At 40.7% G+C, this 22,158-nt stretch overlaps 1 protein-coding gene across 3 annotated transcripts in view; it reads right to left on the bottom strand.

Annotated features, from left to right (window-relative positions):
* The window catches only part of ESRRG (estrogen related receptor gamma), a 171,634-nt gene extending 159,889 nt beyond the window's left edge, over positions 1-11,745 (bottom strand). For all 3 annotated transcript variants that reach the window (XM_069540126.1, XM_060011045.2, XM_069540127.1), the window contains exon 1: positions 11,330-11,745. In XM_069540126.1, coding sequence (XP_069396227.1) covers positions 11,330-11,732 — 403 coding nt within the window. In that variant the 5' untranslated portion in view covers positions 11,733-11,745. The remainder of the gene's footprint in view (positions 1-11,329) is intronic.
* Positions 11,746-22,158: the final 10,413 nt, after the last annotated feature.

Raw genomic sequence — 22,158 nt, 5'->3', positions numbered from 1 at the left:
TAAGATAATTAATGTAAAGCACTTAGAATAATGTGTGGCACATTTTAAAAACAAATATATTCATTATTATTATGACAAATTAACAAATTCTTCATCTATTACTGATCTAAAGGCATTGTATTCAATTCAAGAGGATGAAACCAACTATTTACATTGTCCACATATGTAATTACTTATGGATAAGCATTGGCAGGTGAAAGATTAGAACTTCAAATTTGAGATACATCCAAAACGCCTCAAAAATATTTAAATATTCACCTCATACTCATTATTAGAATGGCCATTATTTAAAAAAAAAAAGAGAATAAGTGTTGGAGAGGATAAAGAGAAATTAGAACCCTCATGCACGTTGGTGGGAGTGCAAAATGGTGCAGCCTCTACAGAAAACAACATGGAAGGTCTTCAAAAAATTAAAAATAGAACTGCCATATGATCCAGTAATCCCACGTCTGGGTATTTTATCCAAAAAGTTGAAAGCAGGATCTCAAAGAGATATTTGTACACCCATGCTTATTGCAGCATTAGTCACAATAACCAAGAGGCAGAAACAACCTAATGTCCACTGATGAATGGAAAAAGGAAATGTGTATACATCTATACATATAATGGAATATTATTCAGCTGTGAAAAAAAAAGGAAATACTGACATATACTACAACATAGATGAACTGAGGACAGTATGCTAAGTGAAACAGGCCAGTCACAAAAACACAAATACTACATGACTCTGCTTATAGGGGGTACTCTAAAGTAGTTAAACTCATAGAAACAGAAAGTAGAATGGTGATTACCAGGGGTTGGGGGAAGGGGAAGATGGGGAGTTGTTATTTAAATGGTATAGAGTTTCATTTCTGCAAGATGAGATAATGTTGAAGATCTGTTGTACAATAATATGCATATAGTTAGCACTAAGGCATCGTACCCTTAAAAATGGTTACGATGGAAAATTTTAACATATGTTATGTGCATTTTATTTTATGCTTTTTACCACAATAAAAAATAAAATGAATTGGACTTCCCTGGTGGTCCAGTGGTTAAGACTCCACGCTTCCAATGCTGGGGACGCGGAGGTTCGATCCCTGATCGGGGAACTAAGATCCCACGTGCCGCATGGTGCGGCCAAAAAAAAAAAAAAGAAAAAGATGTGAAAAAATAAAATAAATAAAAAGTATGTTGGAACATCATTTCTTTTACATATAAACTTATATTTACTTTTCGTATAAACCAGAATACTTTACCAGCATCCATTATCTAATTTTGCTTTCAGGTAAAACTTCTGAAATGGTGTAATAAGAGAATTCCAATGACCAGGCCTGTTGAATCCCAACAACTTAAAGCAACTTCAAAAGAAACTTAATTAATGCCCTGTGTGTACTTTATCACTTCCATGATGTTATCTAAATTTATCAAGTAATATATCAAAAAAATGAATCATTGCCTTGGGCTTTACCAGTAAAGAAAAAAATTTCTGACCCATGCCACTGAACGCCACCCTGCCATTCCTCACAACCTGTCTCACAGCTTCCAAAACCTGAATTCTAACAAGTAACAAAGCCTCGGGATTCAAATCATATTGAGACATATACTCCTGCAACTGATTACCCAAAAAAGTGACCCACATTCGCATCAATAGGAACTTTGGACAGCAGAACCCTCATCACTCATTTTTTTTGTTTCCTTTCCTACCTTTAGGGTGAACATTTTAGTGTATCCTAACTGGATTCAGCCAGAACCAATTCTGAATTTATGCGAAGAAGGATCTTATCATGTAATTAACATATGTTAAAGCATGCACTTTGAAAAATATGAAGTGCAACGTATCTTTCCTACTATTTGCGCTCAAGCATTTAATATGATGCTCTGTAGACGGAGGCCATTCTAACAATGTAATTTATTGGTTATTCTCTGAATGAAACAGCATTATTTGTCAGGGCTTGGTTCTGAGTGAGGGAGAACCAAGAGGAAAGAATGAAAGCTATTAGAATGTTAAGAGAGGTACTGATACCTTTTCTTGGGAGTTCATCTTGTCCTCAAAGAACAGCCTCCAGCCTCTTCATCAAAACAGTCATCAGATAATACTAGGGTGACCTGGGTGCAAGTCCAGTTGTCTGTAGGCAAAGTATCAGCCACACCCTAATACCTAAGACGTCCCATCACAGATGCAAAAATCCACCTAGCTAACAGATAAGAAAGTAAATGGGGTTTTTAAAGAATTAATTGGAACTGATCTATGAAGTCCTTCCGACCTGAGCACGTAAACAACACAAACTTCCTTCTCACCAGTGACTTGCTGGAAGAGCTGGTGTGGAGTGCTGGGAGAGGTTGTGGATTTGACCTTGTGGTACGTTTTGAGGTTTTGAGGTTGTGGTAGGCTGGGGCAGGCTAGGAAAAGAGAAGTACTCGCCAACAAATTCCCCGGAGGAAATGGCAATGCACGTACTTCCTTTCCCGTAAGAAAGTGACTTTATCAGGAAGTATGGATGGCACAGGTGGATCAGGACATCCAGGTAAGTATGGATGGCACAGGTGGATCTGGACACTGGAACCACAGAGGGCACCAGTTCTCACGCCAGCTCCATCTACAATCAGCACCTGGGAGCCCCTTTCCTTCCTGGCTGCTACTTCTGAGGACCCTGGCTCAGGTGAACCATGAAATGGATTTTATTTTCTGAGTACAGAGGGGGTTTTTTTTAAGAAAAAAAAAGCTTACAAAAATTTAGAAAAGAGAGAGAGCATAGCCAAGTATGCATATGTAAAGATCATCTAGAATAACATTCTTATTTTTTTTGATTCTATAACGTAGGCCGTATCAGAGTAGAGTCAATGGAGAATATACTAATATTACAGATATATTAGAAATTTAGTTAAAGTGTGAAAATAGAACTAAGTTTAAAAAAATTACTAACAAGCTTGTCCTCTTATAATTGTAACTATTGCACTTTTAAGAATTAGCGATACTACTACGTCTTTTTTTAATAAATAAAAATAAGTGCAGTATCATTTACCAGAGGATCATAAAATGCATACCACAATTTCTTCCCAACCACTGTGAAATGACAGTAGAAGAGAGGGTCACTTGTTTGGCAAATATATTGCTTAGAAAAGTGAATTGTGTCTGCTTAACTCGACTAATTATTCAATCTCACTAATTTGACAGTGAACTACAGCTGGACTTTTTACCATGGCATAAAAAAGTTTCATTGCAAATTCTTTTCCTCCTTGAATGCCACTGGCATATACCCCTTACATGGGATAGGTTCCTATCTACTGTCACCCAACAGGACAATATACCCTCTCAGGAGGTTAAAATATGTTGATTTTAAATGACTTTCAAAATACAGTAACATAATGCAATGTGTTGAATAAACATGTAAATGATACCGGAGACGCCGGTGTTGCACATGTGAGCTCCTAACATCTGAAGGACAAAAAAAATAGTGGGGATCATTAAATTTTCTTCTCTTTTCTTTTCCCTGATCAAAGACCAACCATGCAATTTAATCTCTGAAAATTAATCACTCTTATCTTATACAACCAAGATCCAACTTTTGTCAGTGACTCTAAATGTTACTTTATTTTCATTTACATTGATTCTGTTTTCTGATTAGCTGGCTGATTCACACATGTGTATGTCATAGTGAACAGTGAAAAGAGGCTAGAAAATTTTAATTCCTGGGAAAAAAATATTCTGAAAACTGAGATAACAGGCTAAAAAAAATCATCACGATAGAGACCTTGCTTTCAATTTAAATAAATGATATGCATGCAAAGCTGTCCAGAAAGTCCTCTGATATGAAAATCCTGGTAGTCATTGTTGCCTACAAGGAAGATGAAATGAGGGTGTTTTAGTCTAGCAGCTACCCAAACTAGGGCCAGCCTTCAAATCTAGCCCTAGGTTTGTTTTGGTATGACCTCAAGCTCAGAGTGGTTTCTATAGTCTTAAACAGCTTAAAAAAATAAAACAAAGCAAAACTGAGTACATGACAGAGAAGGCATATGATCTACAGATCCTAAGATATTTACTATCTGTTTTACTCTCTGGTCCTTTATAGAAGAATTTTGTTACCATTAGCTCTTCAACAACCTGAGAAGTGATGACAATTTAGGCCAATTCCTAAAAGTCAGAACAAACCATGAAAAAGCAATCACTACTCATTTATCCTGAGAAGTGGGTCCACTAAGTCAAAACTGAGAGAGATCAAACTGTAAACTGTGTTGTTTCCTAAAATATCAATTCGCATAATACATATTCTTTACCCACAAAGAAAGTCTGCAATACTAAACTTTACTATTAAAATAAACACTGAAGCTAACAATTAAAATAGCAGGAGAATAATATTTCTCGTTGATAACTTGGCAACATTCATGCATTTCAAAAACTCAGACAAAATCGGCATCAAATGCAAGGAAAAGTGGAAAAGTCAATTAAACATAACAAAAGCAAGCTCGGAGTTAAAGCAAATGAGGTTTAGACAATATTTCTTTTCAAAATATCACCTCCATATTTAATTTAATACTGCATCCAAACTGATAATCACTGAGATTCGTTAAGTCAATTCCATATTATTTTGGATTTTAATTTTAGAACTTATTCATTTTAAAGATGCTACGTACAAACCGGGAGAGTGATCTTCTCTAAATGCTATTTAAGTTAAACAGATAATACCTTATTATTTTCCTTGCTAAGGTTCATAAGCTGCACAGACACTCAATTTGTAAGTTATTTCCGCCAGTGCTGCAAATATTCTATTCTGAGACTAAAATAGCACATGGACGGCAAAGAAAATGCTACATCCAGGAGAGGTCCTCTAGGACTACGCCATCTACTTCAGGAAGGAGTCAACAATTCAGGGTGGAAAACAGCAGACGCACAGACTGTGCCCATTCACCTTTAGCATATGCCTTCCTCCTCTTAATGCCCTATGTTTAAGGTGAGATTTAGGCTCTTATCAGTGTCACCTTTAGACTCAGACTAGGAGGGCCCCCCACCTGAAAGCCCTGGGCTTTAGAAAGTATCATGGTGCAAGCCCTTCCACAGGCTAAGGAGACAAGCCCCCCTCGTACTGCATGATCCCGAGTACCCAGGACTCCCGAATTCCCAGGATAAACCCCTACAAACCCCGTTCCAGGACCTGCGTGGCCCTCTCCCCTGGGTCGCTCCTCTGGAAGATGGCCTGGGCTGGACCGCAGTGCCAGAGGGCACATTACAAGGCCTGTGCGTGGTCAAGGTGCAGCTGTTAGGAAGGGGTGGCGGCAGGGGAGTCCACACTAGGTACCAGACATGATGGAAGGCAGAGGGGAAGGAAGGGAAATGGGCTGGGCTGCAAGCTAAAAGCTGGCTCTCCTTCTACTGCCTCTTTCTGACACAAAACTCCTAGGAGTCTAAGAATTAAAAATGCCAAGCTAGCCTCCCAGGCCATTGTGAAGGCACATTTGTCAAATAAGAGAACAGAACATATTTGACTTAGCAGTTTGTTATCTTAATTTACAAACGCTTACATATTTACATACACAATATGTGGGTGTACACTGTATCAGGTCCCATGAACACCGGCAGTGGACTTGGTTCTTATGATGGTCACTCCTAGATTTCACGCTGCAAAGACATTCTGCTTTTTTATTTCCTGAATCCCACATTCAAAGCTTAGTTGGGATATTTTACTCAAGTGATAAGATTCAGGTTCCCTTTCTGATTTACCTAGTTTCCCATCCACAGTCACAGAAAAAAAAAATTGATCACCATAAAGCTACATAAAACCAGGGGAATTCCCTGGTGGGCCAGTGGTTAGGACTTGGTGCTTTCACTGCCGAGGGCCTGGGTTCAATCCCTGGTCAGGGAATTAAGATCCCACCAGCCGAGCAGCACAGTCAAAAACAAAACAAAACAAACTATATAAAACCAATCAAATTTCCAATCGGCCCACCTAAATGCCTTCTAATATAAAAGGGCACTATTGTGAAAAATGGCTACAGGGAGAGAAAGTTTATTATCAGAGCAAAAGGGGGGTAGCTGCGAGCTGAGAAGCTCACAGGTCCTTCTAGTTTAGCATCAAAGACATCTATTTGTCCTAGAGTATTTGAACCACCCAATGCTTGAATAGCCCAGTCATACTGCCAATAGCAACCAGAGTCAATCAATTATTGAGCCCTTACTATGGGCCAGACTCTTTGATAGTCTCTTCATTTAATCCTTACCACCTGGGGAAGGGAGGCACAGAGAAGTTATGGCTTCTCAGCAGGTAAGTGGCTAAGACCTGGACCTGGTTTTATATGAATCCAAAACCCATGCTAGAATGAATATCTTAAAAAAAATAATCCCCTATTTTAAAAATATCCTCTTTTTTTTTTTTTTTTTGTGGTACACGGGCCTCTCACTGTTGTGGTCTCTTCCGCTGCGGAGCACAGGCTCCGGACGCGCAGGCCCAGTGGCCATGGCTTACGGGCCCAGCCACTCCGCAGCATGTGGGATCCTCCTGGACCGGGGCACGAACCCGTGTCCCCTGCATCGGCAGGCGGACTCTCAACCACTGCGCCACCAGGGAAGCCCATAATATCCTCTTTTTAAAAGAGGGGGGGAATGCCATATTTCTAGCACAAGAATGAATGGTTGAAATGGTTATATTAATAAATATATACAATTTATTTTCCATACTCTTATATAGGCATAAAAACTTCAGGGGGTTAGTGTTTTGTGAATTAAATAATGAAACATATATTGACTTTGGGGGGATATAAAGATATTTTCCTTCTCTTACCTCCTTAACAAGAATCCAGGGAAAACTCTTAATGAGAAGGTACCAAAAACAAAAAAAAAAAACAAACAAAAAAACCCCCACAGAAGTTCCCACTCATTTATGAATTAAGGCCAAACTAGAATTAGAAAAAAAAGTCAGAATAACGATATCACACACAAAAACTAATAAGCCTAGAAAACGACAATGAAATCATTGCTGCCATTGTAACCCTGTGGGATGATAGAACAGTCAAAATCCTCTAAAACGTTTTTGGTCAGAAAAAAAAGAAAAGAAAGAAAAAAGCAAACTAAAACCTTCCAAAACTTTGACTATTACCTAAGTGTTGACCTAATTCAATAGTTTTCCAATGATAACTTAGAAACAGTCAATAAGTAAAATATGCCTTTCTGGTTGACTTTCACTGAAATTTATGATGAATTGCCTTTCGCAACTGGAATATCACATTCAGCTTTGAAAAGAACAATTCTCATTACTTTTCGCAAGAGGTGCTCTGGATATATGTTCTTTTGGCTCTAAATTTAAGAAGTATTTTGTCCAACTATTAAAATGTATTACATTTTGGATAACCAATCTTAAGTTATTATAACAAGAAATAAAAATTCTAAAGAGGAAATATTCCCATGACTGTGGCTTTGAATATCTATGTCCCTTAGTCAAGTCAATGAGAGCAGAACCAGGAAGCCACACTTACCCCCTTGGCCATAGGGGCTATGAGATGGTGGAAAGACTCGTTCTTAAGGGAAGTTGCATAATCCTTTCTCATTCTTCCGTAGAGCTTTAAGGGAGGGAAGGGAAAGACTAACATGGGTCAAGGAGAGTTTGGCTGCAATGCTGCCTCAAGGCATGAGAATGGATTCCATGGTCCCTTCCACATCAGACTAAGCATCTGTGATGATGCAACAGATTCGGCCACTTTCAACATCTTCTGAGTTGAATCGCTATCATTAGTTGGCCAGAGGAAGGAGGGGCTGTTCCAATCTCCCTTACAATTACCACCCTAATTATTACATTACACTTTCACAATTTAATCCCTTTATTTGCCTCACTGCCTTTTTGGGGCTAAGTGAGCACCACGGCACGAGGCCCGCTGATGTAGCTAGCAGGGTAGCAGGGCAGCAGGAGTACCACCCAGCTGCCAGCTACAAGCACAGCCAGGTGGGCAAGCCCAGAGTGCTAATCTGGACAGTGACATGTCTGTCTGCTGCTCAAAACCCTTGAAAGTTGCTGTCTCCAATATGGAGTAGAATGGAGCACTATACATCAATGCCAAGAAGCACCCTGTGGTTCACCCTGTGAAACTTTTGGTAGCATTTCAGCATCCTAAGGAAGAATCAGCGATAGAAGTCCAATTGTTCTATTCCAGGGATCGCCGGTAAGTAACTATTGCACGGCTATTAATAGCTAAGCGATAGGATTTCTTTTCCTTTTTTTTTTTTAAACAACTGTCAGGAAATGTTTTCACATAGTTGTCCTATCTTTGGAAAACATACTGAGGACCACGTTGTTTCAATCCCCCCCTCCCAAAACAAAAAACTTTGGTATTCTCTCAAAGCAGGAGACATTTATAGGAGGAATTCACTGCAATCCACAACCCTTTGGGAACCAAGCTTTCGTAAAGTGTTGCTAAGCTGAAACTCAGGCCAGCACAGTGCCAGGCCCACAGTAGGTTTTTAGTCAATATTTGTTGAGTAACTGGGAATGCTTTTCATATTGAGACCATTTTGCTTACACCAGTGTACACAGTATCTGTTAATTTATCCCCAAACACTCCCTTATCATTGTGTAGTTAGACCCCGAGCTGTGTAAACTGAGTTAAACAAAATCAAATTACTAACAGTTTAAATTTGAGATGCTCTGTAGCGTCCATATTCTAATATTGTTGGACAATGGCTGGTAAGAACCCAAAGATTTGAAGTGTGTTTTCATTCTCAAGTTTTGCAATCTAGTAAGTAGGCTGAAGAGATACTTTCAAGTGCCTCAAAGTGAGAGGAAGCTTCGCATACAGATCATCACTGTTTTTATTTACTCACTTTACATGTGATTTTGTATTTCACTTTATCCAGAAGCATTCCTTGAGGTAGGTATTAACGCCTTCAGTTTATAAATGAGAAGAAAGAAAAGAAAGGTCCAGTGGCTGAAGGATTTTTGTAAGAAAATGCTAATAAAATATGGCTACGATGATCCATTAAATATGAAGATACAGCTGTTAAAATATTTAGGTAATTCATACATACTCCACACTAACTTGGCTTGTGTTCTTCCGTTAAAACTATGAAAGGCCGTGAAAAGATTAGGCTGATAGATCCACTCTATTATGTAAGAGTTATGATACCTTGAACAACTGTGCACTTTAACTCTTTAACTGTGTATTCATCAGCCATACATCAAGGAAGTGATTATGTGATAGATGGCACAAAGGCAATGGGAGATGGTACCACCTGTTCCACTAAGGACAATCACTAAGATCTTCAGTGCTACTGGGTGAAAAGACTTGCCCGCCCACATGCTCTTAAAAGGAAAGGGTAGAAGATTACTCTCTGTGCTCATAAAGGGGTTCAGAATCACCTTTTGTTAAAACATTTAGAAGGAGTAGAGTTTAACAAACATCATCTCCTTTGCACTTTAAAAACCAGTAAGCGTGTCACACAATTATTAAACTGATTTCAGTTATGTCCAACAAGGGACCAGTAGATGAAAAAGAAGAGTTGTCAGCGGTAAATGAGCAGCGACACGGTAACAGAGCTGTGGTTCTCAAACTCGGGTGAGCATCAGAGTTACCTGGAGGGCTTGGCAAAGCACAAATTGCTGGGCCCTCCCCCAGGGATTCTAACGGAGGTAATCTGGGATGAAGGATGGGAATCTGCATTTCTAACAAATTCCCTGGTGATACTGATAGCAGCCACACCTTCAGAAGCACTGTCACAGAACACAGCACGGTAGGGTGCAGTGGTTCTTAACCTTGGCTTTAGATGAAGCATTAACTAGGAAGCTTTCATAAATCCCCGCTTGCCCTGGCTACACCCAAGGCCAATTAATTCTGAATTTGGGGGTATGAGCCTAGGCATCAGTATTTCTTTTTTATGTCTCCAGGTGACTCCAGTGAGCCTGCAAAGTTGAGAACCACTGACATGAGGGAAAACGCACTTATCTCTATAACTGGTTAAGAAGATACATTTTGGGTATTTTTGTTTTGGCCATGCTACGTGGTTTGTGGAATCTCAGTTCCCCGACTAGAGAGTGAACCTGGGCCCTCAGCAGTGAAAGTGTGGAGTCCTAACCACTGGACCGCCAGGACATTCCCAGAAGATACACTTTGTAAACTATGGAGCAGAGCAGAATAGAATCACTGGTGTGCTGGGGATTCTCAATAAACACTGATTCTTTCCTTCCTCTATTTTCTTCAAAAGTGTATCACAAAGGATCTAAACAAGTGAAAAATAATTTTCTGTAAGAAAAATAATTTTCTGTAATTATCTATAGCTTTGAAAAGGAGCTGAGTTTTGTATTTGTGGATTCCTAGTTTAAAGGGTCACATACAAATTTCAGTCATGTTTTTCTACATTTTTCGGTGGGAAATAATATTGTTATTTATAAATCCGGAGATCTATAAAGGTTTGGATATGTCTTACATACGTTGGAGGCATATTTTATATTTTGGTACAGTTTGGAAGCTTTTTCACACAAATTTATTAAAAAGGTGGGGAAAGTACATCCAACCACAGGAAAAGAAGGAAGGGTGTAGAAAATTAAATTTGTTTAGAGAAGTGATTCTCAAAAGTGTAGTTCCTAGACCAGCAACATCGGCATCATCTGAAAATTTGTTAGAAATATAAATTCTCAGACCCCCTACCTGAAACAGATGTAATGAATCAGAAGCTCTGGGAGTGGGTGATCTGCATTTTCACAAGCTCTCCAGGCAGGTTTGATGCACACTCTAGTTTGAAAACCACTGGTCTAAAATAGTTATCATTTTAGCTATATGAAGAACAGAAGAGGTAAAAGCACTATTTATCCAGTGTGCATCGGTTCAGTTGCTATCCAGACCCCCACTGCTCTAATAACATCTGTGCTCTTTTAAACTCCACCCAAAGCTTATTATCATTCCATCTTTAGAGCTTGATAGTAAACGTGGAATTGATAGGGAACATATGGGGGTGGGGGGGGTGGAGTCTATTCTACAAATCCTCCACTATCAATTTTAACCTATTTCTATTTTATACTCAGGATAGAATTAAGAATGCACAACTTGGGCTTCCCTGGTGGTGCCGTGGTTGGGAGTCTGCCTGCCGATGCAGGGGACACGGGTTCGTGCCCCGGTCCGGGAAGATCCCATATGCCCCGGAGCGGCTGGGCCCGTGAGCCATGGCCGCTGAGCCTCCGAGTCCGGAGCCTGTGCTCCGCAACGGGAGAGGCCACAGCAGTGAGAGGTCCGCGTACCGCAAAAAAAAAAAAAAAAAAAAAAAAAAAAAAAAGCACAACTTGACTAACAAGGACCAGAACCACGAAAACCAACCAACCAACCATCACATGAGGCTGGAGGAGGGTGGGTATCGCCAGGTGCAACCCTCACTCACCTTGAATTGTCCTCTTGAAGAATGCCTTGCAGGCTTCACAGGATGCTACCCCATAGTGGTACCCAGACGCGATGTCACCGCACACTAAACACAGTCTCTTGGGCATCGAGTTGAGCATGTATTCGCACTTGGTCTGGGGGTCTTCAACAATGGTGCTGGAGCAGTCATCGTACAGTTTCCGGACAGGCCCACTACCTCCTAGGATAGGAGCAGAAGGGTAGAGAGGTGGCGAGTCAAGTCCGTTCTGATGGCCATTCATGGTTGAACTGTAGCTCCCGCTGGCGTCTGAAGAGCCACCTGGGCTGTGGTGGTTGACGCTGTCCGTCAGGGAGGCCGGGCTGGAGGGTTCCGTCTTGATGAAGGACGAACAGCTGGAATCAATGTGTCGATCTTTGTTTGACATTCTGCAGAGAAGCCTGAGGTTTAGGGAGGTGCAAACAGAGAGAGAAAGAGGAGAGTGTGTCAAACAGAGATACCAAAATAGGTAGAAACAAAGAGAAGGTGAAAAAATAGAGAAAGTGCAAAAAAAGATGGAAAGGAGAAAAAAAAAAGAGAATTCATACGTTAAAGACATTGCTCTTTGAGAGTGCTGCCTAAGAACTAAGGACTACACATCATTCTCTAGTCAATATCTCTTGTTCTACAACAAGGTAATCAGCATAAGGGCGTGACAGGGTTACATCAAAGTGCCCAGACAGGCCATAAACAAAAGCTCTAACTGATCCAGTTCCTTTCATTGTACCTTTCTCTTGGAGAACCACTGTCAGTATCTAAATCAACTCTCTAGATTCTAAATTTATCCATGGAAGAGGAGTAATTTGCAAAGTCCATATCACTTCTAAAATTACCCTTATCCTCACTCTACTTTTCTCTTCCATTTTCTGATGTTGCAGTCATTTTATTATGAGCAGAACTAAACTTTTATTGTCAAGGCTGAACAGATGATTCCTCAGCTCTGTAATTACTGTTTGTCAGCACGCTTCCATAAGCATAACTGTGTCTTTTATTGATCTAAGACACACAGGGAATATATCCTCAATCACGTTGCCTCTTTAATTAAATTGCTCTATTTCCTAGACATTTAGCGATACAGAAAGACATCAAGGATAAAATGCTAGCCAATATTTAAGGATTATTTCCTAGAGCCCACAAAACAGTGAAATGATCACCAGCACTGATTAATAAACATGTACATGTGTTTACATGTGTCCGTGTCTGCATGTGCGATTTGCCACTGTTGAAGAGAGGAATCACTAAAAGCCATTTGAGCCTTCAGTATACCTGTGAATCCATAAACCTGATACTTCATATTCAGCAAAGTAAGGATGTATCAAATTTTGCCCTGAAAAAATGAGATTTGCGATGGTCTCTTTTTCTCCCCTTCCTTTGGTCTTTTAACATCATACCTCCTAAAAGGAAATATGATGAAGCATCTAATCTAACAAACTCTCTCTCTTATCTAGAAGAAACAGACTGCCCCTCTTACTTTGTCAGACCCGTAGGTGATTAAATTTCTGAAGAGGTAATTAGATGAAAAGATGTAATTGGTCCTATTTTCTTTCCCGTTCGCCATAGTGCAAAACCCCTTTTAGCCAAGTCTCTAGGAACCTTCTGAGAGCCCACTATACAAAGAAGAGGTGACCGTTGAGAAACAAACTTAGATAATTGCTTCCCGGTGGAAAGTTGATTTATGGGAATCCCACAGGGTAATGGTCATTCACTCGAATTTGGGGGAGTAGTCACAGGATAACCGAAGGGATGCGATTATCTCTTTCACTATAAATCTAATGATATTTTATCACAAATTTCATGCTCTCCTCCGGGTGCCCCCTTCCCCCACTGTTCTGCTACTTTCAAACGAAGAAAAATATGGTTATTTCCTATCAGGGAATGTTCACTGAACGGTTCCGAGAAGGCGGTCTCAAGAGCAAAGCATCCAGAACAAGAAGTTTGCCTCTTACCTAGCAGATTTCCCATCGGAAGTTCTGTGCTGCTCTCTAAAGTAAAGCAAACTCAGGATGTGGAGAGAGCAAACAGGAAGGAGAAATCCACAAAGATATCTTCTTGCTTTCACCCACCCACTTGGGTTGTCCTTTCCTCAAGAGCTAGTGAAAGAAAAAATATCCCCCCCTCCAGCCTGAACCAGGCGTCCGCTCCCTCCCGCATCTGCTGCCTTGTTCCGTCACTGTTAATGAGCTCTGTAATTAATAGATCGCTCTCCTTGTCTCCCAGCTTGCACCCTGGGCTAAGCACTTTTCCTCAAGTCAACGTTTGAAAGAAAGCGGGTCGGCACTGACTTACAGCAGCCCTGCAAATTCCAATTTAAAGCACTTACTCTACCACTTCACTTATTACCTTATAATTACTGGACTGCTCGCACATACATTATGATCTTAGACTACAGTTAGAAGTTATTAGGGTACTAAAACACAGTTGCTCCCCTTTCCTCTCTCTGGCACTGAATTTCTCACAGCCATGACAATTAACTCTTTCGCCATCTGCCTGCGAGGCACCATTTCTTAATCATTTTTTCTTTTTCCCAAGGAGAGTTGCTCTGAGCTGCTTGATCACAAAACTGACCACCCTTTCCCTGGGCCCTCTTTTCTCTCTCTCTCTCTTCTTGGATTGTCTCTGTTCAATTTTATCCCAATTTTCTTTCCCTCGGGCTTTTTCTCATGGACTTCTAAAATGTGCAGAAGTCTTGACTGAGAAACAAGGCGAGGAATCACCCTCCTATTTATGGAAGGGTTATTTGCAAAGTCACCAAATGTTTATGTGTCAAATGCACGTTGTTAAGGTCTTTGAAAAATTGGGTGTCTCCAGCCAGCTGTCTCCTCGAAAATCTCAGCCCCTAACTTTGCAATAATCTGGATGGAAGCAAGAAAATTCAGGAAGTTCAAGTGGTCAGGGAAGCCTTTGGACAGGGGCAATCTCTTCTCCTACACAAGTCTGGCCATTGTAGCTGTAAAGGAAAGTGAACATGCTGGATCAGTGCTGTAGGTTTTACATGTTTCTTCTCAGACATGAACTGCTTCCTTAATGAATACCTTTTTGCCCAGTGGAAATAATAATAGAGTTGCCATTTATCAAGTGCTTACTACATGTCAGGCATTGACCTGAGTACTTTACAAATATTACCTCATTTAATCCCCAAGACAACCTTGTGAGGGGGGTATTACTCTTTAGGAAACAGAGCCTCAGACATCAAACAATTTCCTGAAAGTCATACAGTTTGGAAGTGGAAGAGTCGGGATTTCCACTCAGGGCTGACTCCAAAGTCCAGTGCGGAAATGTCCTGAAGCCAACAGAGAGTTTTTCAAGGTGTTCACTGATGTTTTTTAAATAGCCAAGCAAAGAGGGGTAGTGCTGGCACACACAGAGGCTCTATGACATTCACACTCACCCATGAGTGGAAAAGTGGCTGAAGAAGCCACCACGCTGGCTACAAGGCTACCCTGTTGAGTCACCCTCCCCAGGGTCTGGAGTGACACCGAAACAGAATCTGAAAGAACGCAGTTGTCTCCTAATTACTACTTAGCTCATTACACTGAACGTTTCCTAGATACCATTACATTATACCCTAAAACTACAGTGGGTCTTAATTCTCTCCCTCTCTGTCTCTGAAATTCTACAGCTCTATTATTGAAGCCTGAGACATTCACAACTATCTATAAATTCAATTGTCAGCTGGTGGGTTTTATTCTAGACTTCACTTCAACCTAAAATTAGAGGCACTAAAATTCACATTAACTCTAAGAGGAATGTAGTGAATAAGACTTTATTTCAAAAGAACACCTTTTTGTCAGAAAGAGCCATTTTCAAGATGATGGCTTTATCCGGAGCCAAAGAGAGTAAGCCCAATTCCACATAGTGCTGTTAACGCAATTTTAGGTCACGTTGCATTAATAAAAATCTAAACTTAGTTAAGAATTACAAATAGAATAACATGTGTCGGAAAAATGTGGGAAATATTTATTTTAAAGGCTACGTAGAGTTGTTTTTATTTTATTATTTTAAGAGAAATGATGGGAGACACAAGGGAAAAAGAGAAGCAACTTTCTAAACATCTTCTCTGAGTGAACACCCTGAGAATAAACTGAAGGGAGAAATAACCATGTCAAGAATAACATTTATTTTCCATATAAGAAACTAAATTTGAGGGATATAACAGCCTTCCAGAGGCCAGACACATTGCAGTGCTTTAGAAAGTATTTTCAATACAGTTTGAGGTATAGTCTTCTGTATTCTATATATATTCTATTATATATATTATACATATATACATATATATACATTTATATATAAATTCTGATGATCCTGCTTCAACATAGGAACTTCTTGCCCAGCCTTGCCTAAGGGTTAGCAAGAGTAAAATTTATCTTTGGTGTTAGATGCTAATGATCAGGCAAATAAATCTTCTGGGTTGCTGGACTATTTAAAAATGTAATTTTTGACAGTTGATTAACTGTACGTACAGGTGTTCATGTATAGGGAGAAAGTGACAGACAAAAAGAATAAGAATCAATTAAAGTTGCTGCTGGAGGGGAAAACAAGATCATCTGTAAGTTAATATTCCATTCATATTATAATTATCAAGCTTGTTTTCAGAGAGGCTACCTAGATCCAGGTAAACGTGTGACTATGAGTGAACTGCTGTGAATTTCTGGGCAATGTGTAGGTGTCCAGAGTGGTCTACATTTCCCAGAAGGGACTTAAGCCTACGTTCCATAGGCTTATATATGATTAAATATTATTAATCCTTTCACCAAACTATTGGGTTGCCCAAAACATTCATTCGGTTAGTGAATACGTTGTTCAACAGTTCTTCGTGAAAGTTAAAAATGTGTCTTTTAGTTCACCTAAACCCGAACAAACGTTTTGGCCAACCCAATAAAAGTTCGTAATACGCAGCTGCATTTCACCTGTTGAATTTTATACCAAACCTGAGTTCATTTGCTACTTTATTTCCCTCCTAAAAAAAGTGGTGCATCAGTGCAACACATGTGTACAGGTCTTCTTTGGCCTTCCTGATTTTAACACCAAAGCAAGATTTTTTGAAATTTTATTATACCTATATTTCAGTGACAGACACCGAAATAGGCTAAATAAATGACAACTAAACAATTCACTAGTTTATTTTCTTCCTTGTCATCCTTAAGGGCCAGAAAAGGTACCCATCATCATTATAAATTCCAAACACTTTATCAATTTATATCTCAAATTTTTACATAACAACAATGGAGCCAGCAAACCTGCGAGTTTACAAATATGAGGAGAGAGAGAGAGAGAAATAAGAAGACAGACTCCTTAGTTCTCTCACTGAATCAGGGAACTTCAGGGTTGGAAAGGAAGGTTATCAAAAGTCCTACTGCTCATAACTTAACCTATCCAAAATAGGAATGAAGCTATAAGGATTGGTCGGTTTTCTACCTGCCGAAATCACCAGATTGAATATTTAAGTATTTTTGTTTCAAAAAATAAGAAGCTTTTATTAGCCTACAGGTTTGGGGTTTTGTTTTAATGCTTTTAGAAGAAAACCTCCGAGACTAAGGCAGCAGCTCCCCGAGGCCCAGGCTTCAAAGCTCACGACCCCAGCAGCTCCGCTGGCAGTCTGAGTTACAACTCCAAGCACGCCACTTTACAATGAGCTTCTTTTTTTTTCTCTCCTGCTTCAACTAATTGCACTCTCGTAAAGTGGCAAAATGTGAATCACTTAGTAACAAAATGGGCACCAGCTGCTATTGTCAAAGAATGGTGATGCTGAAGACAGAGAAAGCAACCGAATGAAGTGTCATGTCAGAAATCAACGGTGCAACGTGTGATTTGAGAAAACATGACTACTTTACAGAGACAGGGTGTCATTATGGCATCACAGTAATACGCTGCTTTGACAACTGCTGGGTCTAACATATCATCATTGCATTAAGGTACACTGGCTTAGTTGGGGAAGGAGGAGAGAGGATTTTTTCTTTTAATAAGAAATAGCTTCAGGTCTGCCTGGTTAACCTAACAGAAGGAGACCATTAATTGTAAAGAAGGAATCGTAAATCCTGACCCACACGCCAGAAAGATGAAAACACATGCACACATATGCACACACGCTTAGATATTACTTTAGGTCTTCTTTAATAAACGTGGAGGTCCATCTAATGGAACAGAGGTCTGCATAACATGATCACAGTGATTTAGTGATACCGCTTCTTGATTCTTTGAACAAATAACTTGTGCGTACAGTCTAAAAGACACTTTGCAACTTTCTCTGTCGAGAACCAGAGTGAGCAAACAGCTCCCCACAAAGCTGAGGCTTGAGATGTTGACAAGAGATGTAACTAAGTTGTGTGGGAAGCAGGGACCAGCTCCTTCAAGTAACAAATCGGAGCCTCTGTGTAAGCTGAACGCTCTCCCAATTCTGTCAAGGGCCACGTGTGCTACACTAAGCAAAGAAGTCTAGGACAAATAAAAACAGGACACTTGGAACTCATTTCTGGCCAGTCGCTGAAAGCACCCCAGGATTATAATTTCATACCTAGGGCTAAACCATGACCAGGAAGGACCTTGCTGAAACCCTATCTGCTTTTAGGGCTCCAGTGTTCCATTTTGCTCTGAAATTAGGTTGGTCGACTATCCTGATTTAATCACTGAAATCTCACGTCCTGGGACTTCCTTAGTCCAGACAACCCAGGATGGTTGGCCATCCAATCGGATATAGAGAAAGACCTATAAAACCTTGTGCCTTTCCTCCTGCTGTTGTTCCTAAAACAAAGGAAGGGAAATGGATTCCATTCCTTTTCAGCAAAGAGAAGTGCACTGTTCACACTGTGTTCTAAGTGTATGGGTTAGGAAGTACCCGCATCCTTTCTTACTGTGCCATTCCAGCCAGAGGCCACTGCCCAGCGCCTTGTTAAGCTATCCAGACTATTTTAGACGTTGGCAATTGCAATTGCTTCCGTTTGCATTACCAGGTGATTTCTGATGCTTCCTGGTTGATAAACTTTATTAATGGGAAAAGAAATGGTCCTGTGATATCACAATGTGTTGCTCATTACAGTTGTTGACAGTTTCTGCATTGAAGGATTTGATCTGATGCAGGAGTGTTTACTAGTGTAATTCTTCCTTAGCTTGTTTCCTTGGACCTATGTCAATCTGGGGGTGCGCATCCCTTGGTTATAGCTCTAAATACAGTAAGGGAGCTACTGGCAAATCAATAAGACTGTTAAATGCATAATAATACTGGGTAATTGCATACATGATGTTTTGCATAATTAACTGTCTGAGCTTTTCTTTAATATAATGGGCTCTCATGTAATATAGAGCAGCTATAAGTCTATAAAATATACACAGTTTATATGAACCATGATTCTGCTTAAAACTCTGGCTAATCACCTACATTGGCTTTGAAGGGAGAGCTCTCCTCCACTGCCAAGTCCAAATCAATTCTTATGACATTACTTTACAACTAACATGATATTTAACTGATGATGGCTATTAGCTATTACACAGATTGCATGCAAGGACTGTAGCAGTAGGGGAAAAAAATACCATTCAGTTTAAACAAACTTCTGCCATGTAATCAATATTACTGAGGCAAATTAAGTGTTTTAACAAGTGTGTATATTTGCCTTAATGCAGCTTAATTAACTATATCCTCACAACTGCCCAAGTCCAGGACACCTATGGATATTAGAAGACAACGTCAAGAACTGTCTAGTCAGCAACTCAGATGCACAAGGGATGCAAAACAAGCATTTTATCTCCAATCCCTAAGGAGCGTTCTTTCCTTACACAAGTTACTCCCCTGGGACCGAAAGCCAGAGGCCCAGAAGGGCTTTAGAATCACGTGCTCTATATCTTGATGTAGGATATGCCCAAGTATTGACCGGATCACTATCTCCAGGGTAGAGTGAAACAGCCCTGGGCACAAGGTGGGGACCCTGCCAGAAAAAGAAGGTTAGTATGGGGTAAAAAACTACCTAAGATAAATCATCAAAATGAAGCTTAGGATATATGCTGAATGTAACATTTATTCAGTCTTAGAGATTTACTATGCCATGAGCAGACCTCCTCTGCAGCAAGCTTTCTAGAGAAAAGAAATAGTCTCCTCCTTCTACAAATCTCTGGTCTTTCAAACAGAAATATGGATCAATAAAGTTTGCCTGTGTTCAGACAATTCTGTTTTCAAGCAGTCAAGGAGCACACGGAAGAGAAAAAGCCGACACAACAGCGGGGGGACTGACAGCTAAACGAAGACCTTCTAAAGGTATCTCGCTAGAGCAGAAATAAACAGACATTCAACTCATAGAAAGTCTATGCACTGATCTTTACAAATTAAAAATCGAATATAGATGCTTTACACACACTCCAGTGATGGAGTTCACAAATCAAATCCAGGTCAATGAAAACTCAGGCTGCCTGAATCTCCCTTTCCTATTCTCTTTGCTACACTGGAAGAGGAAATAAGAATGCTATCAAGAGTTGATGTAAGGATATTGAGATCATAATACTGATGTCACCCTTTACTCATTAAGAAAATGTTTTGCAAAAGCAATTACAATGACCAATAAGCCAGCTGCCTCCATAGAGACAGGCCAGTTCCTCTGGAGTGGAACTCTGAAACACTCCCGGAAACTGGGTGAGTCACAGTGGGGAGAAAGCTGAGATGCTGAGGAGGAATCACTGTTGAAATAAATAAGCATAAATAAAATGCTTCGAGCATTTTGGAACATTTCTATGTTAGAGGGAGATTCATAGTACCACCAGATAATAAACCACATCTTCCCCTGTTGGACAGTGGTTAAACTATATTTATACTTTTAACTTAATAGCTTAGTTTGCAGTAGTCAACATCTGGATGCAAAAGCAGCTGGTCTGGGGGTGATCTATGATAGCAGAGGTTACCATGATATTCTGTTGGTATTAGGTGTTGTTCAGCTGAAGTAGGAGAGTTGGGGGGAGGTGTGGGGGAGGGGAAATCAGCTAATTATTAATTCTAAGACTCCTTCCTCTGTCTTCTTTCTTTAAAAGAAAACATTTCATTGAGCTAGTTGCCTGAAGAGAAGGTGAAGCTTAAACACCCAAGCCACTACTTGCAGGCAATGAAAAATAACATATATATATGCATATATTTAATTCAAGCCATGCAAATGACGATGGATTTGTTCTGCAGCATTATGGGTTTTGTAAAAGAGATTATTCAGCAGTGAGACACCATCCAGCGAAGACAATCGAAGCCACCGAGAGGCCAGGATTTCAGATCGGAAGGACTCGCTTGTGGTCTGTCATTCAAAGGTCCAAAGATAAACGTGCAGAGAAAAATTTCTGAATCTTAGTCTCAATTCTGAGTAGGACAGGGCTTCCCTGGTGGCACAGTGGTTGAGGGTCCGCCTGCCGATGCTGGGGACACGGGTTCGTGCCCCGGTCTGGGAAGATCCCACATGCCGCGGAGCGGCTGGGCCCGTGAGCCATGGCCGCTGAGCCTGCGCGTCCGGAGCCTGTGCTCCACAACGGGAGAGGCCACAACAGTGAGAGGCCCGCGTACCGCAAAAAAAAAAAAAAAAAGTAGGACACCAGGGTTCTCACACCTTGTCTGCCTTCTCCTTCATTTCTCAGCAAACTGTGTCTTCTTACAGCGCTACAGGGAGGAGCGCTGTGGTTCCAGCTGGGGACTCAGTGCCGTGTGACCGGAGGCAGGTCTCTACCGCACTCTGACCCTCATCCTGCCTAGTCAAATGGCAGGATGAGCCCACGTGCTTTCTAAAATAACTGCTGCCATTAAAAAAAAAAAATTATACTGGGTTGGCCTGAAAAAACCCAAACGAACTTTTTGGCCAACCCAAGATTTTACTCAAATAAAACCCATGCTGGCTTGTGACTCAGATGAGACTGAGCGCAAGGGCTACTGCATGAAAGCACACTTCCCGAACTTCCTTTTGTTTCCTTGGCTGCTACTGCACTTAGCCAAGCTTCACGGTTAGGGCAGTGCACGTGTGTGTGTGCGTGTGTGTGCGCGTGCACGTGTGTGTGCACACGCACGTACGTGCTTCAGGAGAAAGAAAAAGTACGTAGCCAACAACCTGCTACATAACAATGCAACCACAGCAACTACAGTCAACTGAGGAATCCTTCCCAGCGGGTGACCAAAGGCCAAATAGTGCCATGATCATCTGGTGGGATCCAGGGAGCAGAACTCTTGGTTTCTTCCTAGAAATGGCTCTCGTTTTGCTCATGACGTTTTTGGTGGGAGGTGTTGGCGGAATGGGCAATTCTCTGCAATCAGTGTTTAAGTGAATGTTTGTCCCCGTGTGTGACACCACGCTGTCAGCAAGCAGCAGGGAGTCCTTGAGTTGTCACTACATTTGATTTGACTGCCAGTAGGAAGCTGCATTTCTACCAACTGTTAGTTGCTCGCTCAAAGAATCTTTGTTTCTGGAGTGATTTTTTTTTCCTCCTCTCTTCTATTTCCTTTTCCTTGATAGGTTGTGTGCCCAAATGCCACGTGGATGTGTCAGAGGCAACTTTAGTTCTTTTCTCCCGAGCTGGTCAGACCTGAGGGTCTGGCTGTAAAGAGTCCACCCAATGTGTTCGGAATTTCTAGTCTCTCATTTAGAGTCTCTGAACTTTAATTCACATTTCCTAGATCCTCACGGGGTCAACACAGACGCAAACTGGTTCGGCCACATTGTGGTCACATGATTTACTTGGTGGGGTTTATTTTAGCTGATGGAGCAGACATTTCTGCAGCTCTTATCAGCCAAAAAGAAAAAAAAAAAAGCCTTGTCACTCACCTTTTCGTGCAATTTTGCTGAAATAACTGCTCTTTGGGTGACTGCTTC

This window comes from Delphinus delphis, chromosome 1 (assembly GCF_949987515.2).
Source record: "Delphinus delphis chromosome 1, mDelDel1.2, whole genome shotgun sequence".
NCBI lineage: Eukaryota > Metazoa > Chordata > Mammalia > Artiodactyla > Delphinidae > Delphinus > Delphinus delphis.
Note: the sequence above shows the minus strand (reverse complement) of the source record. Positions and strands in the feature narration are given on the sequence as shown.